This window comes from Martes martes (assembly GCF_963455335.1).
Source record: "Martes martes genome assembly, chromosome: 17".
Taxonomy (NCBI): Eukaryota; Metazoa; Chordata; class Mammalia; order Carnivora; family Mustelidae; genus Martes; species Martes martes.
In genome coordinates, this window is record NC_137905.1 from 45,464,612 (window position 1) to 45,490,862 (window position 26,251).

Consider the following 26,251-nt stretch of genomic DNA (forward strand, 5'->3'; position numbering starts at 1 on the left):
GCCTCCGGTTTCTAGCTGGTAAAATGGGAACAAGCATAAAAGTAACAACTCACGGGAATGTGTTCAGAGCATAAAATGAGTTCCCAGAACTAGCTTACACCGATGGGGGAAGCTCCCTCTCTTGCATGAACGCAGCCTCACCACTCATCCTCTGCCCCAGTCCCTGCCCGGCTGTGACCGCTTCCTATCCTCCTACCTGCCTTGGCCTCAATTGGTGGATTGCCAAAATTCCAGGAACTCCTAAACTAGGTCAGGAACTCCTTAGGCTTCACCCTGGGATCTAATTTCAGTTTTCTCTTTCCTTCCGTTCTGGGCTCATCTGGCCCCACCCACACCTGTGACCTCACCTTGCGGCTTCTAGAAAAGACTGTCACCCCCTGCTTCCGTTCTCCTGCAGCTGACTTTTTTGTGCCTCATTCTCCTCCCATGAGCTGTCAGAAAGCGGCACACCTGACTCCGTACCTGGCCCCACCCACTCCCGCCTTTCAAGTCATTGTGAAAATCACAATTTCCATTTGCCTTTTCACTTTACACACATCAGTCAGGACTGCTCACTTAGCCTGCCTAAAAAACGGGGCCATGCAGCCAGGGAAGCAGTTACGATATGACCATGGCCATGGCGTGGGTCCTGCTGCTGGTAACTGCAGGGCTGAGCATGGCCACAGCTGGCCCCGTCCCCACTTCTAAGCCCACCACGAGCTGGAAGGGCTGTGACATTGGCAGGTTCAAATCTCTGTCACCACGGGAGCTGGAGGCCTTCAAGATGGCCAAGGATGCCTTGGTGAGTCCCTATGATTGTGGATTAACCTCTACTCCTCCTGCTTTGGCCCAGGTGCCACCTGGCTACAGTGGGCTAACCTCTATCCTCCTGCAATGGGCTAGCCTCTGTCCTTTCTGCTACGGATTAAACTCGAGCCCTCCTTCGCGGTCAGCCTCCATCCTTGCTGCTATGAGCTAGCCTCCAGCCTTCCTACTGTGGGCTAAACCTCTGCTCTTACTCTCTAGGCAAATTCACTAAAAAACTGGAGTTGCAGCTCCCGCCCCTTCCCTAGAAACCGGGACCTGAGACAGCTGCAGGTGAGTTGGAAGTGAGGCCATACTTGCCCTCACCTGGCCCCTCTCCCTCATTCTTTAAGTGGCCCCTTGCCTTCTTTATCTCACCTGTCCTCCCCTCTGTCTGGTCTCCCCTCACCTGTCCTGTGCCATCTCCCTCCCCCAGCCCTGCCACACCCCCACCCCCCACCCCTGTCCTTCCTCAACTGCTGCCTTGACCCTACCCCTCCCTTGGGTCCCTTTCCCATCTAAGTACTAACCAGGCCCGACCCTCCTTAGCTTCTGAGATCAGACAAGATCGGGCGAGTTCAGGGTGGTATGGCCGTAGACCCTTAGGTCCCTTTCTATCACCTCTTTGCCTCTTCCCACATCCCTATCTCTTTCACCTGCCCCCATCACTCTTACCTAATTCCTTCTCATTTCTCCCTTCTTCTCTCTCCAGGTTCTATCTCCCACCCAAGCCCCTTGCCCTGGCCAGCTTGTCACTGTCTAATCTCAATGCCAGTTCCCTCTGCCCCTCTCACCTGTCCTCCCCACCACTGATTCCCCCTTGTGTCCCCCATCATCTTTCTTCCACTGCCCTTTCCCAGAGTCTGCGTCTCCTTCCTTCACCTTGGTCACCTGTGCAGCCAGAGGCACCCCCTCCCCTTGCTTCCCTAACCTGTCTCTGTTCACCCATCCCCTTCCCATCTCTCCGAACTTCTATGACCCCCATGAGCCACATTTCACTTGTCCCACTTCACTCTTTCTCCCGTATCTTCCCTTAGGTTTCTGCCTCACCTCTACCCTTCTCCTGCCTCCTTCTCACCTGACCCATCCTGTCCCCATCCTCTGTCACCTATCACCTGCCCGCTTTCCCTGCACTCCTGACCTGCCCCCACGTAACTGGGTCTTCTTGCCTCTGCTTCCTCACCTTTCCACCTTGTCTGTTCTTTCTCACCTCTCCTCAGGTATGGGAGCGCCCCGTGGCCTTGGAGGCTGAGCTGACCTTGACCCTAAAGGTCCTGGAGACCATGGCTGATAGGTCCCAGGGGGGCATCCTGGACCAGCCCCTTCACACTCTGCACCACATCCACTCTGAGCTCCAGGCCTGTGTGAGTGCTCGGGGCACCTAGGTCCTCTCTGTGGGGTCTGGGCATAGGGGACATCGCCCCTCTGCCCCAGGCCCCACCTCACACACCACCCTCCTCTGCCCATAGGTCAAGGCTCAGCCCACAGTAGGCCCTCAGCCCCAAGGCCACCTCCACCACTGGCTGCACCGGCTTCATGAGGCCTCAAAGAAGGTGAGTAACTCAAGAGGCAGATGGATGCCCAGGCCCTGAGGGAGGAGGCAGACACCTGGGAAATGGCAAACATTTCTCCCTTTCTCAGGAGTCTCAAGGCTGCCTCGAGGCCTCTGTCCTGTACAACCTCTTCCGCCTCCTCAAAAAGGACCTGGAATGTGTCGCCAGTGGAGACCTGTGTGTCTGAGGACCTGGCCCCACCCCCAGCCCATCTGGGACCCCAGACCTTAATTGATACACTAAGGCCCAGCCCTGCCTTAAGTTATTTCCTCTCCCCCCTTATTTATGAAGCTGGAGTGCTGACCCAAAAGAAATGCTTGTTTTTCTACTTTTATACATTCTGCACAAGTAAACAGGAAGGAATTGGAACCTTCTGTGATAAGTGAGTCCTTGGGTACGTGTATGATTGTGAGTCTGCGACTGAGTGTGGGTGTCTGGGAGGTGGAGGTAAAGTGTGTAACCGGCGGTGTATATTTGTGTGTGCCTGATTTCTGCGACCGTGTGCATGTATGGATTTAAGTGAGTGTCTGCCTGAACCTGGATCTGACTGCAGGTACATAACAGCAAGTTCGTGCCCACATGTGCGCCGTTCTGTGAACATGTAACACACATTTATATGTCTCTCTGTCTGTCCCCATCTGTGAACCGGATATCTCTCTGTTCCATGGGTACCGAGGACACAAAGAGGTCTAATCAAGACGGTTTATCCTGTAATGAGTGTCAGAAACCCAACTCAAGTGGGGAAAGCAAAAGTGAGTTTATTATCACACATAACAAAAAGTCAGCTCACAGGGCTGGTCTAGGATGGGTTAATTCATTATTCAGTAATGTCTTTGAGAACCAAATTCTTTCCATTTCTGTTGGCTGATTCTTACTCTGGCTACCTCATGGTCTCAAGGTGGCAGCCACAGCTCTGGCTGTCACAATCAACCACCTCAAACTTAATGGAGTAAAATGACAACCATTTGATCCTACTCACAGATTCTGTGGGTGCCAAATTTGGACAAGGCTCTATGTGGATAGCTTGCCTCTGCTCCACGATGTCTGGGGCCCTGGCACGCCTTCCATAGGATTTTGGTTTTGTTTTTTAAGGTTTATTTATTTATTTTGCGTGTGGGAGGGAGAGATCATGAGTGGGGGGAGGAGCAGAGAGAGGAGAGAAGCAGACTCCTGGCTGAGTGGGGAACCTGACCTGGAGTTCACTCCGACAACCCCTAAGATCACAACATGAGCTGAAATCAAGAGTCAGACACTTGGGGCGCCTGGATGGCTCAGTTGTTAAGCATTTGCCTTCCGTTTGGGTCAGGATCTCAGAGTACTGGGATCGAGCCCCACATTGGGCTTTCTGCTCAGCAGGGAGCCTGCTTCTCCCTCTCTCTATGCCTGCCTCTCTGCCTACTTGTGATCTCTCTCTCTGTTGAATAAATAAATAAAATCTTAAAAAAAAAGGGGGGGGGTGCCTGGGTGGTTCAGTGGGTTAAGCCTCTGCCTTCCGGCTCAGGTCATGATTCCAGGGTCCTGGGATAGAGCCCCACATCGGGCTCTCTGCTCAGCGGGGAGCCTGTTCCCCCCACCCCTGCCTGCCTCTCTACCTACTCGTGGTCTCTGTCTGTCAAATAAATAAATAAAATCTTAAAAAAAAAAAAAAGAGTTGGACACTTAACTGACTGAGCCACCAAGGTGCCCCTCTTCCACAGTTCTTAAAAGCCAGGAAAACTGGGGCACCTCAAATAAATAAATAAAAGTTTTTATTTATTTGAGAGGGTTCATGGGTGGTGGGGAGGGGAAAAGGGAGAGGGAACTGCAGACTCCCTGCTGAGCAGCCCCTCCTCAACATGGGGGCTCAATCCCAGGACCCCGAAATCATGACCTGAGCGGGAGGCAGATGCTTAACCAACTGAGACACCTAGGCACCCCAACAGATAAAGTACTTTTTAAAAATAAATAAAATCAAAGAAAACCTTCTAGAGAAACTCCCTATTGTGCATGCTTGTCTCATTGGCCAGAATTTAGTCACATGCTTAAGCCTAAAGCAATCAGCAGCAAGGAAGATATAAGTTGCTCAGCCCATGGCATAAATTTCTTTCCCTTTGCCTGACACCTGCTTTCGGGATTCCCTTGCAGTTTGGGATGGCCGTCCAACTAAAGGGCTTCTTAAATTCATTAACATATGTAAGGAATTTAAAACAGTTCTTGGCACAGGTTAAGCCCCACATATGTATTTATTGCTCTTACTCTTATTTTAGAATTTTTTTTCTTGATGCAAAGAAAACTCTTCCATGTGTTCCCTTCTTTCCTGCATACTTCACTAGTATGAGGATGTGAGCTCTGGAGCTGTGGTGGCCATATTGTGACCAGGAGGCAATGAGCCAAGAGAATGAACCTCTTCTTCTAAGGAAGGTAGAACTAAAGAGTAGGAAATTGGGTCCTTGGTGACATCAGTGAGGCATTGCACCAAAACCCCAAACTTCCTAACTCCAGACTTCTTATTAAATGAGATAAATGAGATAAACAAACTTCTTATTAAATGAGATAAACCTAGGTAGCTCAGTGGGTTAAGGCCTCTGCTTTCCACTCAGGTCGTGATCCCGGGGTCCTGGGATTGAGCCCCACGTCGGGCTCTCTGCTCGGCGGGGAGCCTGATTCCTCCTCTCTCTGTCTCTACCTGCCTCTCTGCCTACTTGTGCTCTCTCTCTGTCAAATAAATAAATAAAATCTTAAAAAAAAATAAATGAGATAAGCAAATGTCTTAAGTCATGTTCATTGCAGCCAGATGTATCCTCACAAATCCATCTCTGTACACCCAGCATAAAGCCTAGAGAAGGTAGTCAATTAATATTTGATAATATGGGGCGCTTGGCTGGCTCAGTTGGTACAGCATGCATGCAACTCTTGATCTCAGGGTCTTGAGTTCAAGCCCCATGTTGGGCATAGAGCTTATGTTATCAAACATATATATTTGCTAATAAACATTTGAATCATATAGGACATATCAGAATTCTGGCATATGACCCTTTTCAATAGGCATGCCAGAATTACAGTTGCAGGGACGCCTGGGTGGCTCAGTTGGTTAAGTGGCTGCCTTTGGCTCAGGTCATGATCCCAGCGTCCTGGGATCGAGTCCCACATCGGGCCCCTTGTTCGGCAGGGAGCCTGCTTCGCCCTCTGCCTCTGCCTGCCACTCTGTCTGCCTGTGCTCTCTCTCTCTCTCTCTCTCTAATAAATAAAAAAAAAAAAAATCTTTAAAAATAAATAAATAAATAAAATAAAATAAAAATAAAAAAGAATTACAGTTGCAAATCCCTTCTTGGAGATGCCAAGGCCTAACAAAAAATTTTGAACTGGATATATTTTGGTTTGACCTGTTCAGCATTCATTTCTCCTGGTAAAACTCTTCAATTTTCCTTTGGGGACTAACTCCCATTTTCCTACTCCTTCATTTCGTTGAACACGTGACTCAGGTTAGCTCAGTCAGAGCACTCCATCTCCAGAGCACGGTGGCAAGCCCTCCCTTGTCCCCGCGCATGACAGCCTTTGTATCCGCTGTTCCCTGTGCCTGAGACATGTCCTATCACTCTCCTGCCACCGTGAAGTCTTCACCTGGTCTGTTCCCATTCATCCCTTATGTCTTAGCTAATACCACCTTCTCCCTCAAAACCACACACCTTCTGCATGGTGTACCGGGGTTCTTACTGCTTTCATATGTCTAAGAACTTTCCCATCCTACTTTTCTGGTGACTATCTAGGGTCAATCGTATGAAATTGCCAATGTTCTGCCATTTCTAACCTACAAAACTGGCGATTTCATTTGGTTCAACCTCATATTATTTTAGTAACCTCCCCTCCCCCAGACCACACAACCCAGACACCTGACCCCCACCTGGCCAATCAAAGCATTACATTGGATACTACAGTCAGAGCAAGAATGTCATGTGACTCCAGTCAGGCCAATCAGAGCCCTGCCCTGTTGTTGTTGTCGTTGTTGTTGTTTTCATCGTTTAGGATTGGAGGAGATTTTGCCATTTTTACCTTTGGGGCTATGGTGCTAGAGGCATCAAATCTGTGTCTGTAAATAAATGGCCATTTTCCCCACATGTTGTTGAAGAGGATGAATCTGAGCTGAGAGAAACAGAGAGGAGAAATGAGTGAATAAAGTGGGTGAAATTGAGTCCGAGGTTCAGTCCCTAAGGCCGAGTTCCTTGTAGCTTTACCCTTGACAGTCTGCTTCCCAGATTTATGAGAAAACAACGCCCACTTTTTAGGTCTAATCCAGGGAAGCTGAATTCCTGTCACTTGCTACCTAAAGACTGACTAGTACATGTCCCTGAGCCTTGGGGCAGGGTCAGACAGCTCTGCTGTTCTTCCTACAGCAATAGGGCTGTGACTGTCCTCAGCTCTGGGAGGGCAGGGACCGAGTCTGTCTAGGTCACTCCTGGGTATTCAGTGCCCAGCCCAGGACCAGGCACAGAAGAGCTACTCAGACATTTCCCTTGGATGATACTATGCCCTCTCTCACCTAGTGTACCTGTTTCTTGGGTTTAGATCTCTCAATTTTGAAAAACAAGCACAGCTTTGGCATTGACAGATACCTCTCTACCAAATGAAGGGGTTACAGGCGAAGGAAGGAGGTTGGAGTGTTATCCAAAGAGCTGAACTGGGGACCATAGGGGTCCCAAACATGTCCGGTGGATGCCGTAACCTGAGATGGCAGTTTCTGGTTCTGTTTTGAAGACACATACATCCCACCCCACAGCTGGGGTCTCCATGGAAATCAGACATCATATATCACCTCTACAGAAAACCCTCCATTGGCTTCTCATAGCTTGGAGAATAGAATCTGGACTCTTGACCCCAGCCCACAAGGCTCTGCAGAATCTGTTCCCTGCTTGCCTCTGCACCTCCTCCCCTCCCACTGTCTCACTCGCTCCGGTCCAGACATACTACCTGCAAAACACTAAGGACACTCTTTACTCAGGGCCTTTGCATGTGCTATTCACTTTGCCTGGAATGCTTTATCCTGGCTCTTCCTACAAGGGATTTCTTCAGCTCCAGCATCATACTCCTTGAGCCCCCAACCTAAAGTAGGCCTCCTGGTCAGTCCCTGTCCCTTCCCATTCTCATTCTTTCCATGGCATTTATTTACCCCCAGACACATCATTTATGTGCTTGTTTACTCTCATCCCCCCTTTACTCTCATCCCCATGCCTAGAATATAAGCTCCATGGGGCAGGGGTTTCTTGTTTTATTTGATTATTTTTTTCACTGTTGTATCCCCTGCACAGGGCCCAGTACACAGTGCTCAATAAAGCTTTATTGGGCAAATCAGAGACAATATAGTCAGCTGGTTGGGTGTGCAGGATTTGGAGGCAATAAAATTTCCAATCATAGCTCTGCCATTTTGTGGCTGTATGATCTTGGGCAAACTCCTTAACCTCTCAACTTCAGATTCCTGCTCTAGAAAAGTGATTGCACACGCTACACAGATCTGCTGCAGTGTATAAATGCAATCACGTTTACTGAGTAACTCCATTTTGCTGGGCTCTGGGTTGCATACTCTCTACTTGCATCAGGGAGGGTTCGTGAGCACAGTGCCTGGCGTGTGGGAAGCCCTCAGTATCCAGGAGTCGTGATGATGGAGATGGATGTGTGGCTGGGCCACTGGGTGAGGGAGCCTCATGGCCTGTGAGTCGCTGGTGCTTCTGTCCTTGCTGCCTCCCACCCTGTCTGCCCAGATCCATCCCCCTCCCTCCTGCTCTGTTTCTATTTCTGTCTTCCTCTCCTCCTCCCCAGGCCTCAGGGGGCCCCTGGCTGGCAAGAAGCCTTCCTCCTCCTTCTCCAGGATCTGGAAGCAGTTTCCACTGCGGCCCTCCCCCTCCCCAAGGGCTGGGGCATCCCACCCGACCATCAACCTACGTTCCTTCCTCAACCACAGCCCTCAGCCTCACCTGAGAAACTCTTCTCCCCACACCATCCTTTGTGTTCCCAGCGGATTCCTGCACCTAGGATCCCTCAGATTCCAGACCCCGGGCCAATGAGCATTTTCCCTCATCCCCTCCCCAAGGCTGACTTTGGATATCTATGCTCAGCTAAGGTCTTTGGGGCCATTCCTAAGCTTCCATAAAGACACCAGAGGCAATACAGTGCAGCAGCGAGGGGAACCCGCCAGCTCCCCTATTTCTTCATTTGGGGGCCTTGGGCAAGTGACTTTCATTTCTCTTTGGTTCAGATTCCTGTTAAATGGGACCAAACATACCTACTTCAGTTAGCTGACCCACCTCAGAGGAGCTGTGCTGAGCACAAAATGGAATGGACATCCAACAGCTATTCAGCACAATTCTGTGGTTAAGAATACAGAATCAGAAGTCAGGCTGCCTGCCTTTTTAAATCCCAATTTTGCTACTTTCTGTGCTGGTTCGGTGACCTCGGGCAAGAGTCTTAACTTTCCTGGGCCTCAATTTCCTCATCTGCAAAACGGGATAATAGCACTGATATCTAGGGTTTAGAGGGTTAAATGAGGGCTTGGCACATAGTAGGCACTCACTAAATGTTAGCTAGTATTTTTATTATTCCCCACCTCTAAGTCTCTCAGGGGACAGGAAACTATCCCGAGTCTCCCTGGTCCCAACTAGCCATCCCTTCTTCAGTCTCACTTGAGTCCTCATGCTGTAATCCAGGTCACACACACACACACACACACACACACACACCAAGACACACAGACACACACAGAGGTCAGCAGAGCGGCCTCAGACACAGAAAAAAGTTTAATTCTGCTGCGGCGGAGGGTCCCGGCTCCGGCAGGGAGGGGAATTTGGTTTTGGACTTTGTTCATGTGGGGACTTATTTGGGAAAAGAGGAAGGAATAGGGGAGAGTCTGGTCCTTCCAGTGGGACCTGCCCGGGAGAATGTGTAGGGGGAAGAGGTAATCGGGAGAGATAGGGAAACGACTGGACAAGAAATGGGAGGGCAGAGGGAGAAGAGACGACCAGACAGAGAAAGGGGACACAAATAAGGAAGGACAGACACAAATAAGACAACGACGACAGGGGGCAGGACAGAGACGAAGGGAACAGAGAAAGGGGGACCCCAAGCCAGACCCGACGGGACCAGGGAGGTGAATGGGGTGGGGGTGGGGGCTTTGGAGGCCGCCGCGGGACAGAATAGGATCTAGTCCAGCCAGATACAAGAAATGGGCCCCTCGCCCCTGCCCCGGGTCCCGGGCGGGGGGAGGGGGCTCGTGTCTCAGTGCTGCAGTGTCGGGGGGGCCCTGCCCCTCCCCGCGCTTCGCTGTGTAAGGCACCGGCTCCAGCGAGGTCCGCGAGCGCGCGGGGGGAGGGGCAGGAGAGGGGCGAGGAGTCCGTGGAGGAGGGGGGCCCGGCTGCCCGCCCCCTAATCCCCTCTGGCCCGGGGGCGTGACCAAGAGCCGCAGACGAGGGAGCCCCACCCCCCCGGGGACAAGAAGGGCGAGTCTCCGCCTCTAGTCCAACGACTAGGCGCCGCGCTTTCTCCCCGAGTCCTGCCCCAGCGTCCGGGCGGCTGGGCGTTTGTCCGCGGCACCCAGGCGTCCCGGCGCCCGCCCGTCGCTCACACGGTACTCTCCAGCATCCATTCGGTGCTGGTAAAGGCCAGGCGTGCCCTGGCGGAGCCCAGCCCCAGGTCTCCGTCCTCCCCGGCCGCGCCCCCTCCGGCCCCGTCCAGGTGCGGCGTGGACCGGTGGCGCTTTGTCCGCCGGGCGCGGCGCGGGTAACTGTGGCTCTGGAAGAGCGCCCCGTAGTCCCCGTCGAACGAATAGCGCTGCTGCGGCCTCGGCCGAGCCGGGGCCCCACCAGGAACCAGAGCTAGAGTGGGAGGCGCCGAAGCTGGCGGCCCCAGGGCCCCGGAACGGCTCCTCCGAGGGCCCGCCGCGGCCCGAGACTCCTCCCCAGAGGTTTCCTCTGACGGCAGCAGGCACAGCGAGGTGGCCGAGCCGCCCAGGGAGCGTCCAAGGGCGGTCTCTGGCTCCACGGAAGCCGTCTCGGCCGCGGTGGCCTTGGCCTCGACCGCCACTGCGGCAGCAGCTGGGGACGCCACCTCGCGCAGCGCCTCATAACGGTCTTGAGCCGGCGGGGGCGGGGCCTGCGATGCGCCTGCGCCTGCGCCGTTGGTCTGCGAGCAAACGTGGCTGACCCGTGGCGGCGACCTGGAGGTACCCTTGACGCGGCGGCCGTCCCCGTCGCCGTAGACCTTATAGCGGATCATGAGCAGAACGATGAAGACGAGGACCGATGCGACGATGACGCCCCCGATGGCGATGATCATGGTACCACCCAAGAAATGGGCCCTCAGTGGGCGGCAGGGCGCGGGATCCCCAGCGGTGGTAAACTGCACGCAGCCCACCACTCGCGTGGCGGGCAGTGCGGTGGCCCCATCGTCGTAGACAGCCAGCACGCACAGGTCGTAGGCGCGGCCCGCTGCCAGATCATTCACCAGGAAGGTCTGGCTGGTGGATGGGATCATCCTGCAGGACAGGAGGGTTTTCAGAACTGGGTTAGCATCACTTCGTTTTCATGCCCCACCCGTGGTGACCAGTGGGGACCAAACCATGTGTCCCTACTGGTATTTCACCCTCTATGGGACAGTAGCAGCCATTCAAGCGACAAATTCCCATCCTGTCAGGACCCCTGCTGCAGGCCATGGCCCTCTTCTGTGTGCCCTGCCCGCAGACCCACTCCTTGTGGTGTCTTGTCACCTATTAGGTAATATCTGCCATTCCTGTTCCCTCATCTGTATATTTTGACACACACACACACACACACACACACACACACATACCCGCAAGGGTGGGGGTGCTACAGCTTTTAAGGCCTGCCCTCAAGGAACACGCCTCCTGGCAGTGTCTCACTTTCATTGGGACAACCGCCATTCAAGGTCTACATATTTCCACCCTTTAAGGGCCCCCATACAACAGGCCACGTCTCGTTTCCTGTATGTCCCATCCTCATTCAAGTGGATGCTGAGGTCGGCTCACCCACTCTGTCTTACTTCAATTGGGACAATGGATGCTCTTCCAGTTTCTCTTTCCTATGTATTCCCATCCTTTCTGGGGAAACTGATAGAGGCCACGGCCCTCACCTGCATGTCCCACCTCTGGGTAGATACATCAAGCTGTGTCTGTCTTCTGGGACAACTACCAAACCTCTCAAGTACCTATTCCCACCCACTAAGGGGCCATCTATAAGCCACTCCCCTTTTGATTGACCAGTGGCTTCCAAGCCACACTCCCAAGGCCTCCTAGGGATGGTTTCCCTACTGTGTCTAGGGCCATGTCCACTCTGCATGTCCTGCAATCAGTCACTCTGTGTGCACACTCTGCCTCATACCACCAGAGGTCATGAAAGCATGCCCCCCGCCCAGATAAATTTCATCCATAATTGGGTCAAATGTAACCAAGCAACATGCCCCTTTCTTGCTATCGGCCCCTGCCCTCCAATGAGGATCATTGTAAAGGAGCCATTATGCTGACAAAGTCTCAGAGCCCGTGTTTGAGTCTCTCTGCCACTTGCTAGCTCTGTGACCTTAGGCAAGTTTCTTAAACCCTCTGTGCCCTGCTTCCCCAGAATGGAGATGTTAAGATCATCATAAAGACAGTGTGATGTGTGAATGAGTTAACACACCTAACGCCTGGCACCTAGTAATTTCATCATGATTAGCTCACATCCCACCCTGTGTTGGCCAGTAACCCTTGCTCACACTTTACTTCACCCTGGCTCACACTTTACCGCCACCTGCACTCTTCCCCATCTGTAAGACCGTTCCCACGAGGCCTTGACCCTCTTCTATTGGGCACGTCCTTTCTGGGCTGTTGGCCACATCTGGGCTGTTGGCTAAGCCAGGACTGCCACGTCCACATGAATTCACATGCCCGGGACTCAATCTCACAAGCCTTCCTCACCTCCAAAACTCTTAGTGGGTCCCCAGAGACAAAGACTGGGGCCTCCTCTGCCTGGGACCAGGAGCTCTGTCTCCTGAGCCCTGCTGCAGGAGCCCAGTCTCCTGAGAGAGGCCACACCCCCATCTCCATGGGCCTCTTTAGGAAACTTCACATTCCCTCCAACCAGGCCAGCTCTGGTCCTGAAGCCCATCTTAGCTCTGTTACCACCAAGGGCCACCCTTCAACCAGAAGATTTCAAATAAGGCCCCCCCTCAAAAAGGCCTACCCACATTTCCGGTGGACCCCCCTTCCTGCCATTTCACACACTGCCCCCACCCCATCCAACTTCAGACCCCTAGCTGTATGTCTTCCTCATCCTCTCCTCTCCCCTTCTCAAGAGGCTTGCATTCCTCTTGCTCCTTCCCCCAAAGTAGCCAGTTGCTAGGGGCTCCCCACTTTTCAAGGACAGAGGCTGGCTCCTTAAGAAAGCTTCAGCTGGTGTGTCTCTAATTGGCTGCAAGACCTAAGCAGGCAGCAGATCAGGTTTCTGGTTGGTCGTCACCTCCGCCCATGGCAGCAGTGAGGAGGTTAACCCCTACAGCACCAGAGCACAGGCATCTGCAATGGGGGACAGGGGACTGGAACTGTGGCCTTAAGGGGAAAGGAAGAGACCGGGGGTTTGTTGCCCTGCTGGGGACAGGCAGCCACCAACATCTGCATACATGCAGTGTCTGAGGATTCCCCCCCACCCCCCAACACAGTAGCCAAGGGTTAAATAATGAAAGAGAGAAACAGAGAAGTGGAGAGTCACAGAAACCAAGAGTCACTTACAGAAATGTATTCTTCTCCCCTAATCCCTGCCTGGCAAACAGCAGGTGCTCACTAAATGTGTATTCAATGTCAAAAGGGCAAGATTAGCAGTTAGAAGGGCAAGGCCTGGAATCCTGGCTCTGCCACTTTCCTCTGTGACCTTGAGCAAGTGATTTCCTCCCACTGAGTCTCAGTTTTCCTGTCTATAAAATGGGAGGGGGGATCATCACTGCTTCACAGCAGAGCTGGGAAGATCGAATGAGGTGGCACAGGGCCTAACGCAGAGCAAGGGCTCAGTGCCTTAAAAGGGCAGGAGGGAGAGAGGGTACAGGCAGACAGAGGCAAAAGCAAGAGAATAATAGAAATGATGGGAGAAAGTAACCTTTTAATGTCTGTCTATACTGAACAGATCTGTCTACACCAGAGCAAGGGCTTCTAGCCTAGTGGATGGTGGAAATAACATGGGTGTTTACAAAATGGGAGGGGGTATCATCACCACTTCACAACAAAGTGGGTAAGATCAAAGGATCATTTATATATTTTTCTCATACTTTTCCTTTTCTGTTCTGTAATGTACCCAGTGGGTTGATACAGTAACACTGGTATGTAATCTGTAAATATAAATGTAACTATACATATGTAAGTGTGAGAATATATTTCATGTTCCAAAATGTTGAACTGACAAGGTGAATGACCAGACACCTTTGGCCAGCAGTGATGTAGACCAGGAACCCCAGAGAGTAGGGATTGTGCTGGGCATATTCACGTCTGGCTCTTGTGGGGTCTCAAGGAAGACTTACTAAATGCCTGAAAAGCAGAAAGAGATCGTGAGACAGAAGTAGAGAAAGGAGGGGACAGGGCAAATGAGAGCCCAAGACAACTCCGCACAGCCATCTAGAGAACCCCGGCTGAGCAAGAAGGCCAAGGGGGTGCGCAGATGAGGGGGAGGGCCCTGGGAGTCGGTGGGCAGGGCGTCCTGGGACTGCAGCACCCACCTGTAGACGAGGGAGTCATCCACGGAGCTGTTGTACTGGACCTGGTACATGCGGATTCCGGGCACGGGCCTCTGGGCAGGCCAGCGGATGAGCACCGAGTTCGAGGTCAGCTCCGCGGCCACGAGCCGGCGCTCAGCAGCTGACTCGTTGGCACCAGGGCGGCCGGGTGTTGCTATGTCGGAGGAGCCAGGCTCGGTGAGAGGCGGCGGGGCGGCCGGCGGGGGCGCCATCAGAGGCAGGGGCACCACGCACACCTCCACAGGTGCCGTGGCTTCCCCGGCAGCGTTGGAGGCGATGCAGGTGAAGGTGCCGCTGTCCCGTAAGGTGGTGATGGTTACATCCAGGGTCCCGTCCCCCCGCACCCGGGTCCGGCTTGAGTTCCCCAGCAGCCGCCCATCGGGCGCGACCCAGTGCACCACAGGCTCGGGGTCCCCCACGGCGCGGCACCGCAGGCTGACTGCCTGGCCTTCCACCACCAGGGCCCGGCCCCCTGCCTGCCGCGTGATGAGTGGCGGTTCGCACAGGAACTCCTCCTCTGGGATGGACCAGAAGTAGCGGTCGGTGAGGTGCTCGGGGGTGGCGCATGTCTCCAGGTCGTCTTCCCGGGTCAGCCGCCGCAGCCAGAGCAGCTCGCAGTTGCAGTGCAGCGGGTTGCCGCCAAAGCTGACCGTGAGCGGTGTGGGCGGCTTCGGCCCTGCACCCTGGGACCGCAGGAAGAGGCCATCGGGGGGCAGTTTATGGAGGCGGTTGGAGGTCATGTCCAGGCGAACCAGTTTGTGCAGCTGCACGAAGGTCCCTTCAGCGATGTGGTCGATGAGATTGTGGTCCAGCGTGAGGGTGTTCAGGTTCACCATCTGGCCCACAGCCTCCCACGGCAGGGCCTCGAGGTTGTTGTAGGACAGATCCAGGTCCTCCACGGTGGAGAGGAAGGCATCGAAGGCGGCGGACTCCACCCGGCGGATCTGGTTGTTGCCAAGGATCAGGTGGCGGAGGTTGCCCAGGCCGCGGAGCTGGTCGCCGCGCACCTCGGCCAGGCGGTTGCTGTCCAGGTGCAGGGCGCGGAGGGCGCGGAGGTCGGCGAAGGCGCCGGCGGCCACCTGGCCGATGGTGTTGCGGGACAGGGTGAGGTGCACCAAGCTGGTCATGTTGGCGAAGTCCCTGCGGCGGACGGCCGCGATGAAGTTGTCCGTGAGCCGCAGCTCCACCACGCGCCGGTCGATGGCCGGCGGCACGAAGAGCAGGCCAGTCTTGGCGCACAGCATGGTCAGCGTGGGCGCCACGTTCTGGCAGATGCAGCGGCCGGGGCAGGGCTGACCACGGGATGCCCCAGCCCAGAGCAGCAGCAGAAAGGGCAGGGCAGCAGGCGGCGGCGAGAGGAGCGCGGAGGCGAAGGGGCCCGGAGCCATGGTGCAGGGGGAAGGCGGGAGCAGTGGGGCCTGAGACCTGCGAGGGAAGGAGACGGGGTCACGCAGGCGCAGGGCTTAACCACCAGCCTGGCCGCCCACCCGTGTCCCTCCCTTCCCGACACCCGTGGCAGAACAGTGGCAGGACTGCTCATCAGCGGCCATGCGTTTCATCGTTAGCGGACAATATTTCCATGCTGGTTGATAAACTTCACTACCCACCCGAGTGTCCCAATCCCAACTCTGACTCTCCTCCAGAAGGCCCAGACTTCTCATGATTTCCCAACCAGCAGGGTGACACCTGACTAAGCCTGGGCCTTCCAGTACCCACTTAATATTTGGAAAACTCATGGCTGACTAGGGTTTAAGGTCATGAATTTCAAAGCAACAGCCCCTGGGTTCAAATTCCAGCTCTGACACTTACTAGCTGTGTGACCTCGGGCAAGTGTCTGAACCTCTCTGAATCTCGGTTTCTTCATCTGTAAAATGGAGATAAGAACAGGCCTTACCTCTGTGAGGATTAAATGGGTTAATGAGCATTATGTACTTAGAACCACGCCTGGCCCATGAAATCTGTTCCACTCATGTTGGTGATTATTATCACCATGACCACGGAATACCCGCTATGTGCCAGGCATAGATATGTGCACCATCATTAAAAGTAAGCGCTCTGAAATCACACAGACTCAGACTTCAAGTCCTGGCTCCCCCACTTGCTTGCTCGGTGACCCCAAACAAATGTTTCCCCTAACCTAGGCCATAATTTCCTGATTTGCAAAATGAGATGATGATCGTACCATCTTCCCTGGGTTGTTGCGAGGGTTCCGTGAGCTCATTCAGTGGGAGCCACTGAGCACAGGGTCTGCTACACAGTAAATATTCAATGAATGTTAAGGGTAACCCCCCCACCAAAAACACCCCCCCCCTTGGGAGTGGCAGAGGGAATCTGAAAGTAGGAGGGGCTGAGAAAAACACATGTCTTCCGGCTCAGCCTTGGGAAGTCCTTCTCTGAGCCAGGTTTCATCCTGGGCCCTGGTGAGTTCCCAGGCAGCAGGCAGGCTTTCATGCTCACATCAGCGGGCACTTACAAGGCCCCATACGTGCCCACACTCACACACACTCTCACACACTCACGCTATGCCTCTGCTCCAGGCAAAACCTTCCGGCAGGGATTTCCCTGCGGTGCCTGCAGCCCACGACGTGTCAGCTCCCATCACAACACGGGGTGGGTGGGGGGTGAAGAGGAAAGGATGGGAAGGGGGCGTCCCTGAAACTGCTTTCACCCCACCCTGCACCCGGTCCCTGCCGGCCCACCTCCTAGGAATCTGCAGTTTGGGGCTGCGGCCTGCTGTGGCCCTAGGTCTTCCAGGCTGTGGGGAGGGGGACCAAGACAGTCAGAGAGAGAGAGGTGAAGAGACAGGGAGACAGTTGGGGGTGGGGTGGACGGGCAAGAACAGAGAGAGAGAGAAAGGGGCAAAAAGAGAACTTGAGGTATGCCTGGCGGGCAGAGCATCTGACTCTAGAGCTTAGCGTGGTGAGTTCGAGCCCCACATTGTGCCAGGAGCTCACATAGATAAATGAGTAAATAAGCAAGTAAGTAAATAAATAAATAAAAGGAAAGGAAACAAGAATCTGAAAGAAAGGTACAGAGGCAAGGAGCCAGCCTGAAGCCAAGAGAGACTGAAGAACAGAGAAGAAGACACAGAAAAGCGCACTGAGATCAAAAGATGAAGAGGGGAGAGTGAGCCAGAAGAGGCAGGAGGCGATCTGAAGACACGATAGTGACAGACCAAGAGGGAGGCAGGAAGAGAGAGAGACGGAGAGCCAGTGCCTGGGCTGCACAGAGGACAAGGGGCAGAGTTGGGGCATCCCACCAAGTCTCCGAGCACCCCCCATTAATCGGTCTTGCGCTCTGCGCCCGGGAGACTGATCGGTCTCAGGTAGAAAACCCTGGCCTGCCAGGCAGAGCTCCTGAGTTCGGAGGCCCGGCTCTGCACCTGCTCGGCTGCGGGGTCTCTAAGGCTCAGAACCCCAGTCCGTGAAGCACAAGTACATGGTTTTGCCTCCCACAGCTGGGGTGGGACTCAAGTGAAAGGAATAATAACAGCAATGGAAATAGCTAACGTTTATTGAGAGGCAGTGCGGCATCACAAGGAAGAACCAGGACATGACTGCTGCGGCTCATACCCCAGGCCCCAGCAGCGTGACTTTAATCAAGTGACTTCCTCTCTTTGTGCCTCAGTGTGCTCATCTGTAAAATGGGGGATAATGGTAGCACCTACCTCATGGGGTTATTTTAAGTATTCAGAGATAATACAGTGTAACATGTTTAGAACAGTTCCTGACAGAGTAAACCCTGTATAAATATTAGCAGCCATCATCATCATCTTATTATTATTATTACTATTACTAATTATTACTAAATATTTTTACTATTATTACTAAATATTATTACTATTACTAATAATTATTAACATATCATTTTCCTCTGGCTCTCTCTCAGCCACCAGCAGGTCAGGTGACCAGGAGATCTTCCCACACGCACACATGCACACACACAAATGGTAAACCATGTCCGTGCCGGTCTCCAAATGCAGGGGATCCCTTCATGTTGTGAAACTCTGTGTGCCCTTTTCCCATATCACCAGGAGACTTCCCTGTCCTCACCACCTTAACCATCCAGAGAGGGGATGCCTCCAAGCCTAAAACCCCCACCTACCACCCGTGTCCAGGCTCTACCATGAGCCCTGACCCAAACACGATGCTCCTGACCTTGTTGTCACCCTCATCCCCACCCCTTGGACACTGCTGCACCCTGCCCTGATATCCATACCAGGCAGGGTTTCAGGCCTCCAGCTGGCTCAGAGCACGCCCAATCACTCCACATCTCTCTCCCCAGCCTGGAGGACCCCACTCACCTCTCTGCAGGGAGTCAGGGCCTGGGCCGGTACCTGCAAAGGAACAAAATGACCCTATTAGCATCCTTCGGGCTCCTCTCTGAAGACCTGCCTCAGAGACAATCCTGGCCAAGGAAGTCTCTGGGGTGATCATTCTCTCCACCCTCCTGCTGCAGACTCTACACGATCTCAGACGGACCCAGCGAGTCGTTTCTGGAATCCAGGGAGTCTGGGCCTCAGGACTGTTCACCCTCCAAACCCAGGAGTCCAGGACTTTAACCCTTTGTCCTCTGTGGGCTCACCAGGCCAGAGAACCCAGCCCCCTCCTCCCTCAAGACCTGGCATCTGCAACCCCAGTCTCTTCCTTCTTCAAACTCCAGAGTCTAGGTTTCTTCCTTTCTCAAGATCCAGGAACTGGCCTCCCAGCCACCTTCTCTTGTAGATCCAGGATTTCAGGCTCCCAGCGTGTTCCAGAGTTCACATCCCAGTCCCCCAACTTTGTAGGAAAGAACCAGAGGCCCCCATCCTCGCCATCATACCACTGCCATACCAACATGTGCGGACACGCCAAAACCCACATGGACCCACAGTCCAAGTCTCCACATCTGGATTTCCAGGAACACACCAGCCAGATGTGTGCCCCCATTCTCCGTGGGCTCTTGGCCCAGCATGCGGACACACTTGTGTCCTTGGACACCCCCCTCCACAAGGGACCCCAGCATACCACAGGTCACACCACACAGGCTCCAGTCTCACTGGGCCAAGAAGTGAGGTCAGCCTTGTGCCAGGGAGACAAGCACGTGCATGCAGATTGCCCTGCACGTATGAACGGATACAACCCTAATCCCCAGAGACCAACACTGACACATAAATGGACTCACAGCACAGACACACACACCCTCAAGGTGGACACACCTGCACACAAGCACGCATGTACAGCACTGACTTTCCTTTGCACATTCATACATACCCACAGACACACACAGCAGAGAAACCCGTGTGCTCCCTTGCAGACAACCAGATCCATGCTTCTATAACAGACACACAAGTGCACGCTCACCAACACACAGGAGCCCATACATACAACATATACTCACCTGCACATACAGGTGACACACAGGTGCAGGCTCTTAAATGCCCAGACACACTCCTACACACTCACACAACTTCACATATCCCCAAGGTGCATGGTCACAAAACTCCATCCCCACACCGCCAGATGCACAAACGCACACACCAGCAGATACACACCTCACACATACACAGAACTACAAGCACACACAGGCAACACAAAAACTGATACTCAAACAAGCCCACAGGCACAAAAAGATCCACCTTGCACACACATTCTGAGATGTTCACTCATGACAGACACATGCTCACACAACAGCCCTGGGAGGGATTTTACACACTTCTAAAATGCACATAAAATACTGAACCACAGTGGCATAGTCAACAGATAGGCATACATTCACACACAGTCATGAACATGCATCCCTCCCAGCCCTGAGGTACCCCCAACCCACCTACATCCCAGCCCAAAGAAATCCTAACATCCTTCCCTCCCAGCACATTCCCCCCACCCCCAACCAAGGCACCAGCCAGGGCCTGAGGTCAGAGTTCAGCAGGTGGAGTCTCAAAGGGTTGGGGGACTGAGTCCTAGAGCTGCGCTGCAAGGCAATCCTCCCTCCAGCCGCCCAAAGATCCCCCGGCCTGGCCATCTGTATGCCGGCAACTCAGGCCCTATCTGCGGAGATCTGGCGGGTGGGGGGATTGGGGTGGGGTGGGTGGGGAAGGGCCGGGTCTGTGCCCCTCCCCTCCGGCCCATCTGTCCATCCCTCGGCCTCTCATCCCTCCATCTGTCCACCTACCGGCCGCCCATCCCCCCCCACCTCCCAGGCACCGGGAAGGGGAAGACATGGCCGTCTCCCCCAAGGACTGCTGAGGACCCCCCAGTTGACATGGACCAAGGGAGCGGCAAACTCCCCTCCCCCAAACCCACACAGAGGCCTGGACCCACAAGGAACGAGCCCCAGCCCCTAGCCGGGAACCTGAGGTGGACGCACAGACACACACCCTCAGAGACATGCAACCCGCAGACACACATACACACACACACACACAAATGGACACCCAAACGGGCACACCCGGCTACACAAACCCTAGGATGGACATCCAACCTGGACCCAAACACCCAACGCGGCCAGCCCCGCGCACACTCGCTGGGGGGAGGGGGCGGGGGGCACCCACACCTGGGCACACAACCCACGCACACACACCTGCACACAGCCCCTCCGATGGGCGCGCGACAGCCCCCCAGACACACAGCCGGAGGGGCAGCCGCTCAGGGGGACACACGCGCGCAGCCGGACACAGCACCTCGGCTCGACACCCCGCACACACCCGGATGGCCACACAAGCAGGGCGCCGCACACGCCGGCGCCGGGCACACACAGGGCCGCGCGAGCGCACGCCGGGCCCGCCGCAGCGCCGCGGACACACACTCACGCTCGCACGCTCACACCCGCGCTCCCACCGGCGCCCCCGCCCGCCGCCTCCCGGGCCGCTGCGGGCCGCGCTCACCCAGCCCGGGGGGGCCCCGGGCCCGGCCCCGCCGCCGCCGCCTCGCTCCGCGCCATGGTGGGGGGAGGGCCGGGGGAGGGGGCGCGGTGCCGCGGGGCCGCCTCCCTCCCGCCTCCCGCCCTCCCTCCCGAGCCGCCGCCGAGCTCCGCCCTCCGCGCCGCCCGCCGCCAGAGCCCCGCCGCCACCACCGCCGCAAGGGGGGAGGGGGCGCCGACCGGAGGGGCGGGCGGGGCGGCCGCACCGCCCAGACCCCCGCCCGGGAGCGCGCCGCAGACCCCTCTCCACTGCGGACCCACCGGCCCGCCCCCGACCCCTCCCCAGCCCCACCTCCAGCCCTGCCGGCTTCCCCCGAGAACCCCCCCAGACCACGCCCCAACTGGCGTGGGGACTTGGATCTTGCAGCCGAGACCTGGGATCTTGTCCCAATACCCAGGGGAACCTCAGACCATGCCTTACCTCCTCTGAGGATCCAAACCATGTTCTACAGCCACCCAGGACCACAAACCATGTCCTACTCTCCTTGGTGACCTCAGACTCTGCCCCATACTCCAGTGGGGACCCCAGGCCATATCCCAGCACCCAAGGGGGATCCAGGGCACCCCCCGCAGGGACGCTAAATCACACTATAACATTCAGGTAGACCCCAGATCATGCCCCAGCTTCCAGAGAGGACCCAAACCATATTTCAACATCCAGGGAGATACCAGATCACGTCTTACTTCCTTTGGGGAACCAAACCATGTCCTTCTGCATCTTGGGGGTCCCCCCAGCCATGTCCTTCCACCCTCTAGGACCCCAAACCATTCCCTGACCCCCCAGTAAGGACTCCAGACCATGTCTAATTTCTAGGGGGGCCCCAAGATGTCTCTTATTCCCCCTACCTTTCCTCACTACCTCCCATCAGACCCCAGATCATCCTTCCCTCTAAAGACCCCCTTGGTTTCCAGAACCCCTGATTTGAGCCAGATTCTTTACCTGCCTCCCTCCTGTTCCTACTCTTTTTTTTGGACCCTGCAGACCCTTCCCTCTCCCTGTGACTTCCATGGATCCCAGGATTCTTTGCTTCTTCCTTGGTTAGACTCCTTTCTTGCCCAACTCCTACCCAATAGCTGACCCCCCAGTCCCTCCCCCAAATCCCACTGAGTATCTCAGGCCACTCTCCACCTTTTTCTGAGATACTCAGAAACCAACAAGGCCTCCCCTCCAAATCGGTTTTATTGTAGACCCTCAGCTCCCTGGCAGCTCAAACCCTTCCCATTTTGGATCCCACTGTATCAAGGTCCTCTGTCAAACCCCTTCCCTAAATTCTTCCTAATCACATCATCATCACTTGTAGCCTGACCTGTCCCCCAGATCAAGGGCACCTCTGCAAAACCTCCCCTTTAGTGAACCTTGACCCCACTCACCACCATTAGATGCTGGCTGGGGACACCCACGATCCTCCCCACCAATCTCCAGATTCCAACATCACCACCGTTACCACCACCTCCAGCCAGGCACCCCCACCCCCACCCTGGTTCCTGATGCTCCCTGATGGGGTGTGGAGGTCCTGGGCTGGGAAGATGGAGAGAGAGAATAGTTAACAACCACAAAAGTGGACAAGCGTCCAGTGCTACTGTGTGCCAGGAATGGTTCTAACAGCTTCCTACATGACTCCATTGACTCCTCCCAGGTGCCAGATGAGGAGGTCCCATCACACCCCTATTTTACAGATGAGGAAAATTTAACCACAGAGAGGTTAAGTAATTCGCCTCAGGTCACACAGGTAACAAGTGGCAGGAGGTGAAAGGAAAAGAAGGCGATGGCCGGCCTGGGATGGAAAAGGGAGATCCACGGAGATGGGGAAACAAAGAGCTTGAGCCCAGGTATCTCTGGCCCTACCCACCTGTTGACCTCATCCTTTACCACTCTCACTTCCTAGCCCCCCACAATGGCCTTTCTACTCCTCCAACACACCAGCTCAGTCCAGCCCCTGGGGTCTTTGCACTCTTTCCCCTTCCTTTTCATTCAAGTCTTAATTCAAATGTGATCTCTTCAGAGAGTCCTTCCTTCCCCCTCCCCAGTTTCCCCCTCCACCCCCACCAATTGTCCAGATGTCTGCCACTTACTCTGAAATCCATAAAAAAGAAGATGGGTTGATGGATGGGGGGGTGATAAAGCAAGTACAATAAAACGTTAATGGTAGAATCTAGGTGGTGGGTCTATGAGGGTTCGCTGTAAAATTATTTCAACTTTGCGGCATGTTGGAAATATTTCCTAATACATAGTCGCCTAACACAGGTGAGCAGGGGGAGTCTTCTAGAGACTATTTCTAACTATTTCTAACCCATCATCTCATTTTATCCCCTACTTAGCATTTGTCATGCTTGTTAATAATGTTTGTCTCTTTATTGTTTACTTAATTGTTTGTTTCTTGCTTGTTGCCTAGTCATTGAAATATAAGCCTCCTGAGAGGAGAGGCATGGGCACCAATTCTCTCCAGTGTCCAGAACGACGAAGGACACCCAGTGGGTGCTCAGCAAACACGTGTTCTTGATAGCCTCTCAGGAGAGGGCCGAGGAGCTAGGCCCACCAGACTCACCGCAGGAGCCACACGCAGCAATAAACATAATGTCCCAGCCTGGGGTCACTAGAAGGGAAGAGGGGAAACCCCCAGCGACTGGAGGCTGTGAGTTAGCCTGAAAAGAGGGCAACAGGTGGAAGTTTCCTCCAGCCTTAATTCCCGCCCCAGACATTTTAATAGAGACCGGCAACCATTCCCACACTTCCACAATTAGGCCCCGCCCCCAAGCCTAGTTACACACGCGCACACACACACCCTCACACCCCCAATCCCACTCCCACCCCCCCTCTCCAAGGCTCTGCCCAAAGCAAACCGCCCCCTCTCACGCTTTCTGACATCAGGTTGCCCTCGGGCCCAGGTCCTACCCTCTTAGCCCCAACACTGCCCCCTGCACCTTAAACTCCACCCCAAAAGCATCTTTCAGTCCAGGCACCACTTGCCTAATTTAGATCGTCCATTCTCAGTTCCGCCCTAAATCCCGTTTCTTCCTCTCTAACATAAGCCCTACTTTCCTTTAAGGTTAGCAGGGAGAAGCGCCCCAGGGAAACCCTAGAGGCTGGATTCAAAAATTAGGGAGCCTGGATCTGTGAAGCCTAGGTGAAAGCAGGTGGAAAGAGAGGAGGTAGTCCCTCGTTTGTTCTGGGAGGACCCTTGAAGGAGTGGCCCCCAACCTGGAGCCACGCCCCATTGTGCTGACTCTCCATTGGATAGTGTATTCCGCTCTGCCTCTCTGATTGGTCCCTCCGCAATCCCTCTAGCCAAACCTCCTCTGTATTGGGCAGTCCCCAGAGTCACCCTCTCTGATTGGCCCTTGCATTCCAAATCCCCTGCTCCTGATTGGGCAACTCCTCGTACATGCCTCTTCCTGATTGGATTGTTTGCAATCATGAGCCTGGAGGCTGACAGAAGTTCAACTACGTGGGAAGGAGGAGAGAGAGAGGGGAGGGAAAGCAAAAGGAAGGGATGAACCCCTAAATTCCCTGCGGGAGAGAGGGAGTGGCCCTTGACCACCAGATAGCCTTGAGTTAAAGTTCTAACTGTGCAAACCCCTAGCAGTGGGGTTTCAGGCAACTATTTTGGCTTCTGTGCCTCAGTTTATTCATCTGTAAATTGGGGATAATTATGATACCATTCTCATGGGATTTTGTAAGGATTAAATGAGTTAACAGCTGTAAAGGGCTTATAGAAGTACTTGGCACATAGGAAACCCTCAATCAAAGAGTTAACTATTATTATTAATTTGATCATGTAAGTGCACGACCTTGGACAAGTCCTTTTGCCTTCTTGACCTCTTAATTGAACGACCTCTCCTATCCCCAGCCCTTTTCGTCCATCTCTAGCCATGAGAGACTGAGGCTGTGATCACAGCGAGTAGAGATGTTCCTGGCAGAGATGGGCAGGGGAGGGCACCAGGACAGGTGTCAGAAAGAAACTCAAATCCCTCCCCCCAAATACTGGCGTGGGGGAGGAGGAGAGGGCGTGTGTGCTCGATTTCTTTATGCAAAGGACTTGTCCTGACAGGGGACAAGGGGGTGAAGGGATGGGCTGAGCCGGGTGGTGAGGGGATGGGTGTGTTCTGGCTGGAAGGGTTGGGGAGGGGTTGGAGTTGGGCTTGTGGACCCAACCCCAGGAATGACAGGGCTGGGGGAGGGGCAGCCCAGGCCCAAGGTCATTGTGTCATTGTTACCATGGCAACAAACACCTCTCTACAGGGAACCTGAAAAGGGGTGGGGGAGGAGGGAGGGAGCTCCCAGGTCCCTGCGTCTGGGGACAGAGAAAGGACCAGAGACCAGGAGGAGAAGCACAGAGAAAGAGTGATTTATCTCTGTGAAGACCTGCCCATCTCAGAATTCTCAGAGCCTGGTACACTGTGGGTGCTCAATAAATGTCCCTCAGAGACAAAGACAGAGGGTCCAAGAGACTCAAAAGCCCAGACATGCCACATGAAAGAAAAAAGAATCTCCCAGCTGGGGCGGTTAGGGGGTCCTTTCCCTGACCTTCAACTTCATACTCCTCAGGGGTCCACTGAGAGCCCTAGATCCTCTCACCTTCCCTAGCCTTGGGCCTTCAGGCCTCCCTAACCCCACAAACCACCCACCACAGCAACTCCCTGAAGCAATTATGTCTGATCCTTCAACAACTTTTCTGCCTTTAAATTCTTCCAGCCTGGGGGCACCTGAGTGGTGCAGTGGGTTAAAACCTCTGCCTTTGGCTCAGGACATGATCCCAGGGTCCTGGGATCAGAGCCCCACATTGGGCTCTCAGCTAAGCAGGAAGTCTGCTTCCTCCTCTCTCTCTCTCTCTGCCTGTCTCTCTGCCTACTTGTGATCTCTGTCTGTCAACTAAATAAATAAAATCTTTAAATTCTTCCAGCCTGGGGGCTCACTGTCTGCTAACTCCTAGAGCTGTGGTGAGAAGTAGGGAGGAGGGAAACAGGCACTCTGCCTCCTTCACTCTCATCCTTCACTCTCAGGAACCCATGTGGCCATATTCCCCCAGGAGTGGCCCCCTCCTGGTTTCAGATATTTTCCGGTTCTTCCTGGAAACCCCTCCCCCACCCTCCCTCAGCCCGCCAACTCCTCCCCAGAAAAATCTACAGGCCTCTTCCTTTCTTGCCAAGAAACAGGTATACCTCCCGCCCCTTTTCTTCCGGGACTCAGCGGGCATCTACTTGGTCTGCCTGCCCTCTGCTGGCCCAACGCCGGTACTGCAGGGACCCTCCGCTAGCTCTCCCAAGGAGAAACAAACAGAACT

The 26,251-nt window shown here is 54.4% G+C and overlaps 2 protein-coding genes across 2 annotated transcripts; one reads left to right on the plus strand and one right to left on the minus strand.

The window, feature by feature from the left end:
* Positions 1-610: 610 nt before the first annotated feature.
* Positions 611-2,523, plus strand: IFNL1 (interferon lambda 1; the record flags this gene model as incomplete). The annotated part of the gene is made up of 5 exons (XM_080828092.1): positions 611-781; positions 1,006-1,077; positions 2,004-2,147; positions 2,253-2,336; positions 2,425-2,523. 5 exons carry the CDS (start codon positions 611-613, stop codon positions 2,521-2,523), a joined length of 570 nt encoding a protein of 189 aa, XP_080684218.1.
* Positions 2,524-9,920: 7,397 nt separating this feature from the next.
* LRFN1 (leucine rich repeat and fibronectin type III domain containing 1) lies at positions 9,921-15,543 on the minus strand (the record flags this gene model as incomplete). The annotated part of the gene is made up of 2 exons (XM_080828409.1): positions 14,052-15,543; positions 9,921-10,833 (listed from the first exon to the last, which is right to left on the minus strand). The coding sequence occupies exons 1-2, from the start codon at positions 15,455-15,457 to the stop codon at positions 9,921-9,923; spliced, it is 2,319 nt and encodes a 772-aa protein (XP_080684535.1). The 5' UTR covers positions 15,458-15,543.
* Between the last annotated feature and the right edge of the window lie 10,708 nt (positions 15,544-26,251).